Raw genomic sequence first — 19,266 nt, forward strand, 5'->3', positions numbered from 1 at the left:
AGTGCAGATCCCAGGGACCAAGAAAATACGGGTGGCGGGCGCCTGGGTGGCTCAGTTGGTTAAGCGACTGCCTTCGGCTCAGGTCATGGTCCCGGAGTCCTGGGATTGAGTCCCGCATCGGGCATCGGGCTCCCGGCTCAGCGGGGAGCCTGCTTCTCCCTCTGACCTTCTCCCTTCTCGTGCTGTTTCTCTCTCGCTCACTCTCTAATAAATAAATAAAATCTTCAAAAAAAAAAAAAATACGGGTGGCCCTCAGGCAAGGCTGCAGACTTCCTGAGAGGCTGCTCTGACCTTCTTTGGCTGACCTGACTTGACTGTCCTTCCCCATAGCCCCCAGGTAGAGCTGCCCCCATACTTGGAGCGTGTGAAACAGCAAGCTAATGAGGCCTTTGCCTGCCAGCAGTGGACCCAGGCCATTCAGCTTTACAGCAAGGCCGTGCAGAGGGCCCCTCACAATGCCATGCTCTACGGGAACCGAGCTGCTGCCTACATGAAGCGCAAGTGGTGAGTGGACCTGGGCTAGGATGAGGGATGAAGGCAGGGGACCTGATGGAGCCAAGTTGCCGAGGCCTCCAGGGAAGGTGGCAGTGGCATCCCACTGCCTCTTAGGGCTCCTTAGGCCCAGGCTTCTCCTCCCCACCTCCAGACTAGAAGTCAGGAAGTCTCAAGCACCAAGAAAGGTCACAGTGAAGTAGAACATGTTCACAAGGAGCTTCAACATGGTGTTTTGTTATAAAGTGAGATGGCCACTGGACAAGTAGGACTTGAGAGAATGATTAATCCCAACTGTTGGATAATTGTGCCTTGAATTGGGACTATTGAAGGAGCAGTGGAATTCTTGCTAGATAGAAAAGAGGCATTTGGTGAATTCAGTTGGTATCTGTCTGAAATGATTCTGCAGCTCCTTGACCTTGGGGCTTGCTTTCCTATGCTCTTAGATCATTGGACTAAGCACAGACAATATACCAGAGATCTGAAGCTGGCTGTGGGTCATGTTGGGTCATAGTGGCTGGTGGTAAAGGGGTAAAGCAGGTTCCTGAAGAATCTGCTATCTTTGGAGACCATCAGGGCTCCCAGCCCTTCTGCCTGCGGCACCAGCAGGCAAGCAGGCAGGCAGACCCCATCCCCCAGCCGGGGCCAGGACTGGAGATGGATAGAGCTGGGCCCACAGCCATTTCTGCTCCGTCTGGCATCCGTCGGCTCTGCCCAGACAGACAGGCCAGCTGGTGTGCCATCGTCTGGCTGCAACAAGGCAGGCCAGAGAGGGAAGCGTAAGAAACCCACCCAAGTTAGCAGGATGGTAGATGGGACTTTGGGAAGGTGCCCCCATAGGCCTTAGCTCAGGCATCAAGAGTTTGCCAAAGACTCAGATGGCAACCTAACCCAGGAGGTGATGGTTTGGGGGGCCATCCTGAGGTGTTTTGCCTCTCTGTCCCAGGAGTGGGGTAGAATGCAGGGTCCTCATCCATGCTTTAGACTGAGAGCTGTTTCACTCTTGCATTCTTGCTAAGAGAGGCTGATGGGTGCCCTTGACATGTTCTCTGAACTCCTACTATGCACTAGATAGCAGGGACACAAAGTTCTTCACTTTTGAGTTCCTGTGCTCCAGAGTGCCCAGCCTCTGGACAGAGGACAAAGACATGATCAGGGTTCATCATGATGAGGCAGGAAGCAGTGAGTCTTTGAGTGGTCAGGTAAAAGGACTGTGGGCACTAAGAAAAGTTAGGTCACTTTAGCTGGGGTCAGGGAAGTGTCAGGAAGATGAGGTGTCTGATGGGCTTTAAGTGTGGGCAGACTTAGGCAAGGAAATGAAAAGGAGGAGGGGATTATGGGGAAAGGACATTCCCAGGGAGATGAATGGTGTGAACAAAGGCATGGGGGTGGGGGACTGACTGAAGAGCTTGTTTGCAGAACAACAAATCCATTTGGCTGGAGCAGAGGGTTCTGGAAGGGACTGGCAGGAGATGAGTCTGTGAGGTAGCCTGGGGCTGGCCTGGGAAGGACTTGGAATGCAGAGTGGTGGCGTTTTGGCCTGGATTCAGTGGGATGATGGGCAGCTACTGAAGAGTTTCGAGCCGGAGAGGGATGTGCTGAGGGCTGCCCTTTCAGGGAGATTGATCTGGCAGTGAGTCTGGATGGGTGAGCCCTGGGGCCAGCCTGCTCTCCCCATCCCCACATGCCTGCCAGTGACCCGTAGAATGTCACATTCTGTCCCAGGCCAGTCTCTCCAGGGCTGCCATCTGCTCCTGGATGCGGTGGGAGCTGTCACCCCTTGGCTCCTGGTTGGTCTCTGTCTGGCTCTCTCCAGGAGCTCTGAGGGGCACTCTGCAGGTGGTAATTGGGTTTCTGAACAGTGCCTGCTCCTTCATCACAGCCAGTCGTTCTCACGCAGGCCATACCTTCAAAGCACTCTGTCCCCTGCCTGCTCCCACGCTGGTGAGCTGCTTGTTCCTGATCTGAGCATGGCTGCTGCAAGGGCTGGATGCTCCCTCTGAGTGCTGTCGGGAGAGGAGAGTCAGGAGGACCTTTCCCCTGTCAGGCCTGCTTTGGCCCTATGCAGGAGGGTTGTGAGCTGGGCCTTGGTGGAAGAAGCATCAACTCTGGGGAGTGCTGCTTGGCACAGTTGGGTTCTAGGCCCGCCTCAGCCCATCAGGGAAAGGGAAAAAAAAGAAAAAGGCTACCAAAGGAGAAGTGGCTCCTGTGACCTGTCTGGCTCTCCAAACGACAGGTGGGAACAGATGAGAGGTGCTGGAGGAGTGTAGCCTATATTCTGGCACAGGGTGGGAGAGCAGGGGACTTCTCCTTTGACCCCTCCCCTCTCGCTCTCCCCTAAAAACCATCCCCACTTCCCTTCATCCATGCTTTGGGAGGTTGAAGAAGTGAGTGGGGATAATTTGGTGTTCCTGGCGTGCACATCCCCCTTCGCCATCAGCTTCCAGAGAACTGACTCTGCCAGTCTGTCAGGCCCCATCCTTCAGCCCCGGGAGGTAGAGGCCACAGCTGCTGTGGATCAGTCAGCCAGGACAGAGGGGGGTCTGGCTGAGGGCTTGCTGCCTGCTGGTCAGACCCTGAGTCCCCAGCCTGGCACTTCTGGCTTCCCCAGACCGCAGAACTGTCCTTGAGGGCCCCCCACCTTGGCCATGGCTTTGAAGACCAGCCGGGGGGATTTGAGGAGGTAGTTGGAGGAAGAGAGAAGGAGGGCTTGGGGAGCCTGAGGTGGGCAAGATGCCAGGCCTTCTGCTGCAGAGCTGCGGGTGCCTGGGGTGAGCCAGTGCGCAGTTGCACTCTGTGCCCAGCAGAGGGCAGCCTGACACTGTTTTTCTCAAACACACACCCCCATCCCCCAACCCCCCCAAGACTTCAGGGTTCCTGACTCATCTTAACATACTCTATCTCCTGGGGAGCAAGGCCTGGGCTGAGCCAGGGTTCTTTTCATTTCCAAGTACCCTCGCCCTGAGATCTGTCAGAGGTGGGCTGAGGTGGCCACAGGAAGCAGAGGAGGCCGGGTGGACTCCTTGCTTGCCAAGTGGCCCCACCTCCAGGCCACGCTCCCCTGCCTTCCCAGGGACGGCGACCACTACGATGCCCTGAGAGACTGCCTCAAGGCCATCTCCCTAAACCCATGCCACCTAAAGGCACACTTCCGCCTGGCCCGCTGCCTCTTTGAGCTCAAGTACGTGGCTGAGGCCCTGGAGTGCCTGGATGACTTCAAAGGGAAGTTTCCGGAGCAGGCCCACAGCAGCGCTTGTGACGCACTGGGCCGCGACATCACGGCGGCCCTCTTCTCCAAAAATGACGGTGGTGAGTGGGTACTGAGGAGGGGGGCGCTGTCTCTTTCTATTTGAGGTCCTATGGGACATGCTGGAGAGGACATGGTTCTGAGATTAGAGAGGCCTGGGTTCAGATGCTGATTCAGAAATCATGTGACTTTGGGACTCAGTTTCCTCATCTGTAAAGGCAGAGTGATAACACCTCCCATTTAGGGTTTCTGTTGAGGATTCGGAATACCATGTTTAAAGCACCTGGCGTAATGCCTGGGACTCAGGACAGGAGTCAGCTGAGCCCAGTCAGGCCATCCGCATAGCTCCAGCTGGGCCTTCTCAGCTGCTCACAGGGCCTTAGCCGTGAGTAAGGGGCAGCAGCTGGGGGTTGCACTCACTCCAGTTTGGATGCTGGCAGTAGAAATGCCTCACTCATGGGGTGTGGAACCTTTGGTTCCAGCCTCAGCTCTGCCATGTGGTCACCATGTGACCTTGGGTAAAGCACAGCCTCCCTGAACCCACTGCCTTACCCTCACAGAGAGCATTCGAAGCCCTGTCCAGCTCACCTCAGTAGCATTGGAGAGTGAGTTGGGTTTTGTGATGAAAACGTGAACTCACTGGAGGCAGATGTGGATCCTCACCTCTCTCCTATGCAGTTTACTAACCATGCGATTGATTGATTTGTTTGAATAGTTACCAAGCATCTACCATGTGCCAGGCACTGTGCTGGGTCCTGGGTGTACAGCTGTGGACAAGGCAGATGGGATTTCTGTATTCATGGAGCTTACAGCCCTAGTGAAGGAACCAGGCAATGAAGGAGAAACGGAGTGTGATGAGAGCCAAGGAGGGCTGATACAGTATGGCTGCATGGGGCAGGGCTTGATGTCAGGCTGGGGTTCTAGAGGAGGAGACATGTAATCGGAGATCTCAAGGGTGAGGAAGAAGAGGTAACTAGATACAAAGTGTAGCTGTGGGAGGTGAAGACTTCCTGGCCTAGGGACCAGCTATGCAAAAGCCCTGAGGCAGGCAGAATCAAGGCCCTTTTAAGGCACTGAGAAAACTGTTGTGATTTTACCCAAGGCACTGAACCGGTCAGTGCCTCATTTGGGATCTATAAGTCGTCTTCCAGGGAGGAAGGGCTTGGACCTTACTGCCTTCAGACCTGTGGGTCTATTTAGAAAAATCATCCCTTCAAGGCTCTCAGTAGGGCTTCACCTTCCCTCCCTGCCTCTTATCTCCACAGAAACAGACTGTGGGCCTGTGCATCCTTGGGGCTTCCAGACATGATTCAGGGACCTGAGCCAAGGCCCTCCTAGCGTCCGAGGTCCCCTTTTGAACATCCTCAAGGGCTGGGTCCAAAGGTGCTTCTTCCTCACAGTCATTGCCAGCTTTCCAGGGTAGGGCTAGAGGCAGGCAGCCCTACATTGTCAGCACTTGGGCTGAAAACAGGGCCAGGCGAGGAGACAAGGTAGGGGAGGGGAGAGAGGGACAGGTCTCACCTTTCCTTGCTCTCTGCCCCTAGAGGAGAAGAAGGGAGCCGGTGGTGGCGGTGGCGGTCCTGTCCGCCTCCGCAGCACGAGCCGCAAGGACTCCATCTCCGAGGATGAGATGGTGCTGCGGGAGCGAAGCTACGACTATCAGTTCCGCTACTGTGGCCACTGCAACACCACCACGGATATCAAGGAGGCCAATTTCTTTGGCAGGTCCGAGGCCCTGAAGAGGAGGAGGGCACAGCCCGGTTGGCAGCAGGAGGTTGGGGGGGCACGGGGGCATAATGCTTTTAGAAAAGTCTCAAATCCCAGCTCTACCTATATCCTTCACCAAATGGCTTCACCTCTGTGGGTCTCAGTTTCTTCATCTGTAAAATGAAACCAGCCATCCCCACTCATGGGGCCATAATAAGGTAATCCACAAAGCATCCAGCAGGGCCTGGACTCTGCCTTTATCCCCTACCTCCTCTCTCTCCATCTCCATGTGCCAGAGCTTGGTTTCTTGATGTGGATGCTTGGAGCTTCCCTCTACTGGGGTATGAGGCAAGAGCCCTCAGAGGCTGGCAGTCTTGGCACACTTGTGTGCTCAGAACTGTGCCCCTGGTACTGAGGGACATAGCCCATGTCTCAGACCCAATCACCCCCAACCCTCCTCTGTAGATGGTGTACTTTCTTTGGGCAGGTGAAACACTTGACTGTCGAGAGTCTCTCCATCAAGATCCCCTCTAAGTGTCAATGGTGTGTGAGGAGCAGATGTACTGTAGGGTGGGGGTTCTGGACCCAGGAAGGCTAGGACTGCTGAGGGAAGGCTTAGACAAGAGTGTTCCCAGAGACGTAGGAGATGCAAAATCTGATCCAGCACCCAGGGAGCTTATAATGTGCCTTGAGGGAGAGTATCTTCGAGGTACCCAAGCAGTCCCTGATCCTGAGCTTAATAGCTGCACAGCGACTAGGGCTCTGCAGAATGGAGAGGGTTACGATGTGTGGGGGAGTTCTGAGCCATGTGAAGACCCCAGAGTTCGGGGGGAATGAGCAGCTCCAGACTTCCCTGCTCCCCCTTGCCCTAAGCCACACAGCCTCTACTTGAGGCTGTAGGGCAGTACCCCACCTGACCTCCCTGCCCTTTGCCCCTCTGCCAGCAACGCTCAGTACATCGTCAGTGGCTCTGACGATGGCTCCTTCTTCATCTGGGAAAAGGAGACCACCAACCTGGTCCGCGTGCTCCAAGGGGACGAGTCCATCGTCAACTGCCTGCAGCCACACCCCAGCTACTGCTTCCTGGCCACCAGCGGCATCGACCCTGTTGTGCGGCTCTGGAACCCCCGGCCAGAGGTGAGGGTGCAGAGAAGATGGCCCAAACTAGACAGGGAGAAAGTCTGGGCTGGACCCTGTGCAAGGCCCCTGGCTGAGCCTTGGGAGGATTGCGAAGGGAAATGAGTCACCCAGAGACTAGAAGCTGCTAGGATGAGGGAACTCTTACCCAAGGGCCCAATGCTGTGTCAAGGTGGGAGCCATCAAATTCTGAAAGTGCCAGATGCAGTAGGCAATCCCAGGGGCAGGAGTAGGTGCCTGCCTTCTGGAGGCATATCCCTGAGCAAGCGGAGAAGATGAGACTCACATACAGGAAACAGTAACCAGGGGTGCAGGAGATAGGGAGGGAACCAGAGCGTCTCCAGCGCCACCTCATGAGAACAGTACCTCAGGGGCTCCCTAGGGACCTCATATACCACTGCGTTGTGTCCTCCCCGAAGCTGGGCAAAAGCCAGTCCCTTGGTTACATGGAAAGTATGCAGACTTTGGAGTCTGGTGAGCCTAAGTTTGAATCCTGGTCCCTTCACTCACTGCCTAAGGGACTCAACCATCTCTGGCCCAGGTTTTATCATCTGCACATTGGAATGGGAATGACAGCACCACCTCAAAAGGTTGCTTTAAGGATAAAGAAGTGATGCCGGTGAAGTGTCCAGTCCACAGGGACACTTAGGATGGGGTGGTCCCCTCCACTCCCAGGGTGGGTAGCCAGGCAGGCTGGCCTGAGGCCTCCCCTGCCCTCTGCCTCACTTCTTCCCCTCTCTAGCCAGCAAGACAGAAGTCAAGTGGTGTATCTAATTACAGAGGCAATTTACTGTGAATTTTAAAGAGAACCCTATAGGCCTGTCCCATGAGGGGAGAGGAAAAAGATAAAGGAAGGATTGTTGGGAGTGATGACAGAAAAGAGTAGGATGGGGGGGTGTTGTCTGTGCCCCCCACCTTGGGTATCTAGTAGGTGTGCCCAACAGACCCTGGTGTGAGTCCTCTCACATATATGTCCATGTATGGGCCCCCCATGTATATAACCCCATGTGGTATGTCCCCGTCATTTCCTGTATGGGGCCCCGCCGATACGTAACCTGATATGTGTATGCCCCCCCAGTATGCATCCCAGCATGTGCACCCCCACGTATACCTCAGTGTATTGTGTCCGCCCAGTGTGTATTACCAAATGGGCCCCATATGTATAACCCCATGTGGTGTGTCATCTCCCTCACATCTATATCCTGGTGAGCATGTGTCCTGTACATATCCCCGTGTGTGCATTCCCTGGCACCCAGATACACATATGAGTATACGTACAAATCCCAGGTACATCTCCTGGTATGTACAGCGCCTTCTACGTATATCGCTCCATCTGTGTGTGTTTGCCGACCTCCCCACACACACATATATCCCAGTGGTATGTGTGCCTTCTCCCACAGAGTGAAGACCTCACAGGCCGAGTTGTGGAGGACATGGAGGGTGCTTCCCAGGCGAACCAGCGGCGCATGAATGCTGACCCACTGGAGGTGATGCTGCTCAACATGGGCTACCGGATCACAGGCCTGAGCAGTGGGGGTGCTGGGGCCTCTGACGACGAGGACAGCTCCGAGGGCCAGGTTCAGTGCCGGCCCAGCTAGACTCTCCTAGCTCTGGTCCCCAGCCCCTGCTACTGGCTGGACCGTTCACCATGGGCAGGAGGTCAGGGGGTTCTGTTTTGGTTTGTCTTCCCCTCCTCCCCCCATTTTTTCATTTCCCTGTTTTGTTTGTTAGTTTGGCATTGGGGGTGGGGGGTTGCTACAACTTGCTGGCTTTCAGACTTTTGGGCAGATTGCCCCTTGACTGGCCCCAGCTCTGAGCAGAAGAGCAGGAGGGGAAGCCCCTCCAAATACCCCCCACCTCCCACTTCCATGTTCCTGGCGGGCTCTGGCCTGCCTCAGGTTGGGAGGCAAGGGCTGAAGCTGTCTTCAAGGATTGCCCTACACTTCAGTTGGCGACAGGAAGGGGAGTGGAATTCCAGTCCGTAAGGGCTAGCCTTGACCTGTTGCCACTCTTGCTCCTACGGGCAAGGCTAGCTCCTCTGTGGCTTCAGGGAAGGTTCTGAAAAAGGATGGGGTCCCACCCTCCCTCCAGAGCCACCATGTCAGGGTGGAAGCAGAAGGAAGGTGGGAGTCCTGCAGTAGGCAAGGCCAGTCCCCTGCCTGGGCAGGAGAGCGTCCTCGCCCTTCTCCCAGTGCTGGCTCTGGACCCCGCGCCTGGGCTCACTGGCCACCTCTGGGGGCTTAGCCTTTCCCAAGGGCCCTGGCAGAGGGTGGAGCACCAGGCCATACCCTTCTGCACTGCACTACGACCACTCCCACTCCCCTTTCTGGGGGCTCCTTGGCCTCACTGTGACCTTTCTGCCAGAGCTCCCAGCCAGGCCTACTCTGCTGAGGTGGCGCTCCCTGCTAAGGGCCCTTTCTGCCCTCCCTCCCACCCCACGTGCTGAGCCGCCACAAAGACCAAAGAAGTGATGGCTTTTCTCTGTCCCCCTGCTGCTCTGGGGGGAGGGGGGTGGGTCTCCTGAGCCACTCAGACGGGAAAATCCCTAACTTGGCCCCCTCCCTCCTCAGCAGCCCCAAGCTTAACACTGGACAGCAGTCACCCCACCACTCACCAAGCCTCTCTCTGCCCCCTTGGCTCTCAGCTGGGAGCTGCTCCTGATAGTTGCTCAGCCTTCCTCCTCTCTCCCCCCTCTTTCCCCTCAGTGCTTACTTGGCTCCAGCCCTCCAGCTGCAGCCTCCCTTCTTCCCTCCCTCCGTCCTTCCCTCCCTCCGCCTGGTCTCTGCCAGGTGCCTCCTCTCAGTCAGGCTTCAGAGCAGCCCTGGAGACAGGAGGGCCATGTTAAAAGCTTTTTCACAGTTTTAAGAAGGGGGGGGTGGTGAGGATAGTGGTGGGGGGTCTGGCACCATCTCGTCATTGCTTTAATCCCAGCAACACAGGTGGCAGCTTCTTCCCCCTCCGCCCCACCCAGTCCCTCTCCCACCCCTCTCTCCTAGCTTGGTAATGAAGTATATTTATTGGTGAAGGAAACAGCTGCTGCTGCTTTTCCTGCTGCTGGGACTTGCTCCCCTGTCTCTTCTCCATGACCTTTCTCGAGCCAGGGAGGGGAAAGCAGGAGTGCGGGGGCTGGGCCCTGGGGCCCAAGGACCAGCAGGGGCCCCTTTTGCTTTCCTGTGTTTGAGCCACCTGCCATTTCCTCTCTCCCTGCCTCCCACCCTCCCTCCCTCCCTGCCCCCCCCTCCCCGCCCCCTGCCTGCCCAGCCTGGGCCCTGCAGTGTGGAGAGACACATAAGCCTTACTGTCCTCTGGGGGCAGGAGCCGAGCCTTTTTGTTGCTCCGCTCCCAGGAGAGTGAGGGTGACGCAATTGATTAAAACCATTTTGTTCTAGGTGTGGCTGCTGGCATTTGTGGGGTGCAAATGGGTCTTGGAACCGAAGTGAGGGTACCTGATCCCTCACCTCTGTAGCTATGTGACTTTGAGTAACCACATTCTACTGGGTAGAATGAGGCCTGCCTTGCAGGATCCCTGTGAGCAGTGGGCACCCAGCATAGCGGGGCTGAGTGCAGCAGAGCCTGGTACTGGTGGTTGTGAACTGCGGGAATCAGCTTTCCCTCTCCAGGCTGTTCTCTCCTCTCCAGAATGAGGAGGTTGAAGTCTTAGTGGCTTTTCAAACTTCTAAAATCAACCCAAACGAGAAATATACATTTTACACTGTGACCCAAGATACCCATGCTTATTTGTGTGTATATAATGAACATAAGTTTTACGCAATGATATTTGCCCTTGCTACATGCAGTGTGTTCTATTTACCATCATGGTGTTTTATGAAGGAGAAAAAATGCTGGCTATAACCCACTAAATGGATTTCACAACCTACAGTTTTTTGATGTGCCCTGGATTAGAGGATATCTTAGACCAGAAGTTCCCAAACTTTCTCAGCTCATAGCACTTACCAGCATTAGTGGCTCGGTAATTTTCTCACAGAGCTTCTAAACCAAAAGAAATGCCTAACAGTTCTATTTATCAAGTAATTATACTCAAATCACATATTAAGGACTATGTCTTACCAAGTCACTGTTTTAAAAAATAATAATACATATAAACTAGAAGAAACAATATTTTTATTTCATTCTTAAATACAGTAATGGGATCTGTGTGCTTGTTGGGCACTATAAAGCTTGTTGGATTTTCTAATCAGATTGGACACTACTACCCTCACTTCCTGTTCCACATTGACTTTCAATTGCTTTTTATCACAGCAACCACCAAAAACCCAGCTTCTCAAAGATGACCTAACCAAAGGAATGTATCACAACCTGATGATGAAACTATGATCTACCTTGAGCTAGTAGATCTCTCCGTAGCCAGCAGACGTTGAGTATCTCCCAAATTTAAAATCTCCTACCACGCCCCCTATGAATTTGTTATGGCCCCCCAAGGTTGTTGATGCACAGTTTCGGGACTGTGGTTCAATACTGTGGGAACAATAACTTCACTACTGAAATTTTGTTAATTCTTCTGTTTGTACATTTGGAAAGAACAGGGAGTGATGGGAAGGCAGCAGGGTATGCTAGGGTATTCTTGGTTTAATTCAGGAGACAGGAAGGAGATCCTGACAGAAACAGAAGCACAATAGGTGGTGTTATGAAGCAGGTGCTTTGGACCAGTATCACTTCTTTGTGTCCAAACTGAAATCTGCAGAAACTTCTTCAAGACATTTGCAGACCAGGCAAGGGAGGGACAGTGTCCCAGGTCAAGAGAGTAAAGTCCCAGATTCCCTCCTGGAGCCCGAATGATTCAGTTCAGCTGCACAGTAGAGGGTGGAGTGGCTCATGGGCTGAAGGGGCAGTCTAACTGTAGAGGACTCCCTGTGCTTGACAAGAGGCTGTAGGCTTGGCCCTGTAAGCAAGGAGGAGCCACTGGAAGACTTCATTCGCCAGGGGCTCCCTTTCATTTGGAGTTGGTAATCCCCCCCAACTTTTTAATAGACTATTTATTTATTTAAAGATTTTATTTATTTGACAGAGACAGCGAGAGAGGGAACACAAGCAGGGGGAGTGGGAGAGGGAGAAGCAGGCCTCCTGCTGAGCAGGAAGCCCGACGCAGGGCTCGATCCCAGGCACCGGGATCATGACCCAAGCCGGAGGCAGACGCTTAACCGACTGAGACACCCAGGTGCCCCCAGACTTTATTTTTTAGAGCAGTTTTAGGCTTACATTCAATTGAGCAGATAGTACAGAGTCCCATATATCCCCCTCTCTCCCTGGCTCAGATTCTCCTATTAACATCTTGCATTACTGTAGTGTGTTTATTATAATTAATGAACCAGTATTGATTTTTTTTTTTAAGATTTTATTTATTTGTCAGAGCAAGCAAGCACAAGCAGGGGGAGCGGCAGGCAGAGGGAGAAGCAGGCTTTGAGCAGGGAGCCCGACACAGGACTCGATCCCAGGACCCTGGGATCATGACCTGAGCCGAAGGCAGACGCTTAACCGACTGAGCCACCCAGGCGTCCCTGAACCAGTATTGATATATCATTATTAACTAAAGTCCCTATGGTTCACTTTTTTTGTTGTATAGTTCTGTGGGTTTTGACAAATGTATAATGTCATGTATCCATCATTACACTGTCATACAGAATAGTCTCACTGCCCTAAAAATCCCCTGTGCCCCAGCTATTCAGCACACACACACACCCCTTAGGGGTAGATCTGACAAAATATGTACAAGATCTATATGAGGAAAACTATAAAACTCTGATGAAAGAAATCAAGGAAAATCAGAATAAATGAAGAGATACTCCATGCTCATGTATAGGAAGACTCAATATTATTAAGATGTCATTTCTTCCCAACTTGATCTATAACTTGAGTGAAATCCCAATCAAAATCCCAGCAACTAGTTTTGAGAATATCGGCAAATTGATTCTAAAGTTTATATAGAGAGGCAAAAGACCCAGAATAGCCAACACAATAATAAAGTCAAGGAAGAACAAAGGAGGATTGGCATTACCCAACTTCAAGATTTATCATAAAGCTACAATAATCAAGACAGTGTGGTACTGGCAAAAGGACTAGACAAATAGATCAATGGAATGAGTATAGAGACCCAGAAGTAAATCCACGTAAATATAGTCAGCTGATCTTTGCCAAAGGAGCAAAGTCAATTCAATGAAAAAAGGATAGTCTTTTCAATAAATAGTGCTGGATTTAAACACTGTACACCATTCACAAATGTTAACTCAAAAGGGTTCATAGACCCAAATGTAAAACAAAACAGTAAAACTTCTAGAAGATAAACAGGAGAAAATCCGGGTGACCTTGGGTTTGGTGATGAGTTTTTAGAAACAACATCAAAAGCACAATCCATGGAAGAATTGATAAATCGGGTTTCATTAAAAACTTCTCCATGAAGTCATCGTTACGAGAATGAAAAAGCCAAGGACTGACCAAATATTTGCGAAACATGTCAGATAAAGGGTCTGTACCCCCAAATATACAAAGATCTACAAAGAACTCTTAAAATTCAATATGAAGACTAACAACCCAATTTAAAAATGGGCAAAAGATCTGAATAGACACTTCACCAAAAAGGATATACAGGGGACTAATGAGCATACAAAAAGATGCTCAGCCCTATGTCATTAGGGAGTTGCAAATTAAATCAACAATGAAATCCTATTACATACCTATTAGGATGGCTAGAATCCAAAAACTGACAATACCAAATGCTGACAAAGATGTGGAGCACCGGGAATTCTCATTGCTGGTGAGAATGCAAAAATGGTAGAGCCACTTGAAAAGACAGTTTGGCAGTTTCTTACAAAGCTAAATATAGTCTTACTGGAGGATCCAGCAATTGCTCTCCTTAGGATTTACCCAAATGAGTTGAAAACTTATGTCCATGCAAAAACCTGTATACAAATGTTTGTAGCAGCTTCATTCATAATTGCCCAAAACTGGAAGCAACCAGGAAGTCGTGCAAAAGGTGAATCGACAAATTGTGACAGAGACACACAATGTATTATTCAGTGATAAAAAGAAATGAGCTATCAAGCCACAAAAATATGGGGGAAACCTAAATGCATATTGCTTAATGAAAAAAGCCAGTCTGAAAGCCACACTGTATGATTCCAAGTATATGACTTTCTGAAGAAGGCAAAACTAGAGGGAGTAAGAAAGGTTGCGTGGTGCTCCATTTTTAATGTGTTTCTGCATGTGTCTCACCCAAAGCTCTCACCAGCCCTACGGATAAGAGAGGCGGGGTCAGATGAGCCCGCCCAGTGAATGTATAGCAAAACACTTTTTTTTTTTAAGATTTTTTTTATTTTTAAGAAATCTCTACACCCAACCAACATGGGGCTAGAACTTACAACCTCAAGATCAAGAGTTGCAGTCTCCACCGGCTGAGCCAGCCAGGTACCCTGGCAAGCAAAACAGACATTAGAATTGGGCCTCCTGTGGGGCACCTGGGTGGCTCAGTTGGCAAGCATCTAAGTCTTGATCTCAGGGTCATGAGTTCAAGCCCCTGCTGCCACACTGAGCTCCACACTGGGCAGGGAGGCTACTTAAAAAAAAAAATTGGGCCGCCTGTGTTTGTGGTGGGTAGGTGTGGCCTTAGAGGCCTGTTCCCGGTCTCTGCTTCAGCACATGCTGAAATGTGGGTGCAGAACGTAAAGGGCAATGAGAGACTATCTAGCTCAGAGGTTCTCCACTCTAGCTATACCATCAGAATCATCCAGGATACTACTACTTTTTTTTTTTTTTTTGAGAGGGTCGGGGAGTGGCAGAGAGAGAGGGAGAAAGAGAATCTGAAGCAGCCTCCATCCATGCTCAGTATGGAGCCCTCAGGACTCTGAGATCATGACCTGAGCCGTCCAGGAGCCCCTCACCTAGATACTTTAAAAGTAGAACAATCAGAGATTGTTTTAATTGATCTGAGATAGGACCCAGGCATCCATCCATTATTTTTAAGCATCCCAGATTCATTCTAAGTATGGCCAGAGCTGAGGATCACTGATCTAGCCCTAAACTCCACATTTTCAGAAGAGAGACAAGGAGTTCCAAAGAGGGGCAGGAAAAGGGGATGGGCTGTCCAAGGAACCCAGTGAGTTAGAAGCAAAACCAGGACTGGATCCCTAATCTCTGATTCCTAGTTCAAGTCTTTAAAAATAATTTTCTTACTTAAATGTCATGATCCTTTTTGAGCTCCTCCTCTGTGCCTAGCACTGGCTTAATGAAAGTGCACACAACAGACTAATACCTGATCTCCTGGAACCTCCACATTATCTGGAAGACGTGCGATAGAAATGCGGATTGTGCGTGGTCCCTGAGCATTGGATTCACTGGGAATCATGAGTCCTCCCCTGTACATTCTGCCATGGAGTGCCCCACCGTTTGCCAGGCTCTGTGTCTGGCAGGGGTGATGTGGGAGGAAAGCATTCTGATGGACATGATGGCAGGCATAGGGTACTCTACTGTTCGGTCTTGTTCTGCCTCCTCCTCTCGACTCATTTTTTTTATATATAAAATAGCCTGGTCCTAGTGAGGCTATAGTTGGCACCTATTTTGTGGTGATTTACCGAATCTCAGGCTGCTCTCAGCCTTATCACTCTTCAGTAGACCTAAGAGGGCTCACCAGCAGAGAAAGCCAGGGTCGAGGCTCAAAACCCCAACTATCTAATATGTGCTTAGATCTCAGAAAAGTTCCTGAACCTCTATGGGCTCATTTCTCTCATCAGTAAAATGGGTATTTTGATACCTGCTCTGGTTATTTCACTACATTGTAAGAAGGCCCCAAATCATAGTGAGATTATGTGCATCCAAGTGCTTTTTAAGTGAGTAAGCGTTCTACAATTGTGATGGGTGCTTTTCACTACTACAATAGCTAACATTGAGTGTTTATTTGGGGCCAGAAACTGTTCAGGCATAGCCGGTCAAATAAACCTTACAAGAACTCTATGTGAATTATCGTTTCCCATTTTAGATATGAGGAAACTGATGCCAACAGGCTCAGTTACTTTCCTAAGGTATTACAACCACTGACAGAGCTTAGGTTGAAACACTGGGCTTGCTGGCTGACTCCAGAGAGTTCACGTATTTAACCGTCATGCTTTGCTGCCCACCTGGGAGTAGGAGACTTAGATTCTGGTCCTAGCTGTGCTTTCAATAATCTTGGGCGAGTCTGCCCATCGATAAAATGGAACAGAGAAGGAAGTCGTTTTGTAAACTAATGTCCAAAGAGTCAGAGTGTCTGTTCTCAAATGGTCCCCTCCCTACCGTGGAAAGGTTTGGAGCCATCCTAGAATACAGTTCAGGGCTTAAAGGGGAGAATCCCAATCTCCAGGAGCCAAAGAAGGTAATAAATGGAGCAGAAGCAGAAAGGCTGAAGAAGTGAGGACTCTGCCCTCACACACTCCAGACACACTGCATGATACCCAACAGCAACTCCAGCCTGCAGCGGTGACCGCCCCTGGCTGGGCCCTGCTTCCCTGGGTTATTGATTGAGGTGATTCTTCCCCAGAGCCCTTAAGGAGACCAGCCATGATCAACAAATAGCAACGGTGACATTCCCTGAGCACTTCCTATCTGCCGGGGGTTGTGCTTGGCTACAGGGACCAATAGATCCAGTCAGACCCTTTCTCAAGGAGTTCACAGTCCCTCAGGGGAGACAGACATGTAAACAGCTAATGCTAATGCAAGTACACATGAATATTCAATAGGTAGAAACACAGCCTTCGTGCTCTGGGAGCAAAGAGGGAACATTTGCCAGAAACCTTGAAAGTAGTATAGGAGAGTAGGGGAAGGGCATTCCACTGAAGGAACAGTGTGAGCAAAGACAGGCGGTATGAAGTGCAGGAATCATTCTCTGAAGGGCAAACAGCCCAGTGAGGTTAACTCCAAGCAAGTCCAGAGGGAGACAGTGAAGCTGAGGCTTGTAAAGTAGGATGGGGTTTAGAGTCAGACCATGGGGGCCTTGAACGCCAGGATGAGTGAGATAGTCTGAGGCAGGTGGTGTGTGAGCCATGGGGACTCATAAATGGGGCCAATGGAGGGGGTGCCCTGACTCCCACCAAGAGAACATGCCCTGAGTTCACCCTTCAAACAAGCAGCATCTTGCCCTCGAAGATTTCCCAGCTTGACAGTTCCGGCTCTACTATCCTTCCCTCCCCCAGCCAGCCCTGTAAGTGGATCCAGATGGTCATTCCTATTTTAGGTTGGTGTGTGTGTTGAGGGGAGGGGTAGCTATGAGTCCTATCAATCCTTTCCTGAGCTGTCTGTTAGAGGAGCTTCTTCCAGGCCCCTGCTGTGATCCTCTGAGCCTGGAAGGAAGTGTTGGTCTTTGATGGAGATTTCCCATCTGTCTGTGGGTGATAGAGGTGGCAGCAGCGGAGGAGGCAAGGCACAGGCTAGGGAGGCTTTACATTGAGTGAGAAAACCCAGGTGATGTGTGCATATGAGGGGGGGCCGTGTGGACAGGCTGAGGGGTGGCAGGGGGAGAAGCCTGGGAGAGAGGCCCCAGGGAAGTCAGAGGAGCTGGCTTCTTTCTCCAAGTACCTGGCCGTCTTCATGCCTCTGCTTCTGTAGCTGCCTAAGCCAAGGAGCTAAGGATCTCTGATCAGACACAACTCGTGAGCACTGTGCCCAGCAACCTCTATGGGCCCCTTAAAAAAGCTTGGGACACCAAGAGATAGCAGTGATAAGCTGGGCTCCTGCCCTCGGACTGTGTGTAGCCAGCATATGATACCAAGCTTGTAAGTGTATGCCATTCATTCATTTTTGCAAATATCAAGCAGATACTATGTACTAGACACTACTAGACACTAGGTTTACAGAAGTGAACAAGGCAAGTACAGTCTCTGCCCTCAAGGAGTTTCCAGCCTAGTGGGAGAATCCAACAATACATAGCTACAAATGTGCTATGAGGGAAAAAGAACAGGATGTCCCAAGGGAGATTCGCAGAGGCTTTCTGATTTAGATTGGGAAGGACTCTCTGAGAAAGCCACATTTAACCTGAGACTTGAAGGATAAATAGAAGTTAGCCAGTTTAAGGGGGTGGGGAACATTCAGCAGAGGAGTGTAAGCCAAGTCCCTGGGGGCATGAAAGAGTGTGGCACATGAGAGGAACTGAAAAAGAGGCCAGGGTGGCTGTAGTGCAGTGGACAAGTAAGAAAAAAGGCAAGATGCAGGGCCTTGTAAGCCATGGTAAGATATTTGTGTTTTATCCTAAGTACAATGAGAAGCCACTGAAGGTTGTCAGAGTAAAGGTGGTACTTGTGTTAGTACTACCAAATTTGTGGCAGACCCTAAGAAAGACTTACTTTGGTTGTTTATTCATCAATATATATACAATAAATGACTAAAGGGCACCCACCAGCCCTGTGCTAGAATTATGGATTGACAGTGATGATGGAGGAATATCTAAGGCAAAGACCCTCCTCAGAGCCTGTGGTCTGGAAGAGATTATCATGATTGAATCAAGAAGTAATGTAATTTATTCATTCAACAAGCATACTGCACACCTAATCTATTCCAAACTGTGCTAGATGCTGGTTGTTGTTCTGCAAGGATTATACACTACACATGGGTCACAGGAGAGGCACAAACCTACTCAAAAATTTTTGAATAGGTTAGAATCATTTTCAGCTGTGATATCTGGAAGACCTTTATAAAACATCCACTCAATCATTAAATCAAGAAACATCCAGTGGGCATCTGCTCTGTACTAGGAGCTATGCTAGCTACTGAAGTCAAGGAGCTTAGAGTTCCATAACAGACATTTGCCCCCAAAATGCATTAAAATATTAAGTGCTAAAAACAGGACAGCAGGCTTTCTATGGATCAGCGTTGAGGGAGGGTAATTCAATGGAAAAAAAAAAGACGTTCCCTAAAAGGCACAGTTCGCATTTTTCTGATTTTGTCCCTACCTCCTTCTTGTCCCCCATATTTCCCTTTCCCATCCCAGCGGATTCCCTTTTCTTTGGCTATCTTGGCATCCTTTAAAAAGCCCAAAGAATCCAAGATTTAAGCCTGCCTGCTTTATGTTGGTTGTGTGTGATCTCGGACAATTAATGAACTTCCCTGAGCCTGTTTTTCCATTTGCACAATGAAGGGATCGGATCAATCTAAGGTTTGAGATTTATTCCAACCAAGGTGATATTCACACTCCTGCACACTGCGCTCTGCAAAGCCTTTTCTTGCTTTGCACGGCTGCACGCATCCCTTCACCCCCACCCCCGTGCCACCTGGCCAACATCAAGACAGCTCAAATATCTCCGGGCAAGTCTCCCCTGCTTACACGCACAACACACAGCATTTTAGCCTGTCCTTCCTCTCCACTACCACTACCTCATGAGAGACCACAGGAGGGAAAGGACAAGGGACACAGACTTGGGTTTGAGTCGTGGCCACTCACCTCATCTCTTGAGCCTCAGTTTCTCACTTGTAACCTGGGGAAAATACCTAAATTCGCATGTCGAACCAGTCTATGGGGATTAAAAACAATGTATGTCAAATGCTTGGCACCTAGGAAGCGCTCAATAAATAGCGACTGTACAACACCTCTTGGGAGGCCTCAGCGTACTGAATTACGAAGTTCTCGGTCAATCTCTCGCGCTAGACTGCGCGCTGCCTGAGGGCATCCCTTCCTCAGCGCTGCCGTGCGGGCGCAAACACGGGGGGTC

General features: G+C 50.7%; 1 protein-coding gene across 9 annotated transcripts in view; it reads left to right on the plus strand.

Moving 5' to 3' along the window:
- WDTC1 (WD and tetratricopeptide repeats 1) overlaps positions 1-9,971 on the plus strand; it is a 65,732-nt gene extending 55,761 nt beyond the window's left edge. For 6 of the 9 annotated variants that reach the window (XM_081817845.1, XM_081817837.1, XM_081817842.1 and 3 more), the window contains 5 exons: positions 331-504; positions 3,566-3,801; positions 5,284-5,464; positions 6,391-6,583; positions 7,984-9,971. In XM_081817845.1, coding sequence (XP_081673971.1) covers positions 331-504; positions 3,566-3,801; positions 5,284-5,464; positions 6,391-6,583; positions 7,984-8,181 — 982 coding nt within the window. In that variant the 3' untranslated portion in view covers positions 8,182-9,971. Of the gene's footprint in view, positions 1-330; positions 505-3,565; positions 3,802-5,283; positions 5,500-6,390; positions 6,584-7,983 lie in introns of all 9 variants that reach the window. The other 3 variants (XM_081817838.1, XM_081817840.1, XM_081817839.1) reach the window with 3 other exon arrangements.
- The last annotated feature ends 9,295 nt before the right edge of the window (positions 9,972-19,266 follow it).

The sequence above is a fragment of the Leptonychotes weddellii genome, chromosome 4, assembly GCF_054177405.1.
Source record: "Leptonychotes weddellii isolate Sample4059 chromosome 4, ASM5417740v2, whole genome shotgun sequence".
NCBI lineage: Eukaryota > Metazoa > Chordata > Mammalia > Carnivora > Phocidae > Leptonychotes > Leptonychotes weddellii.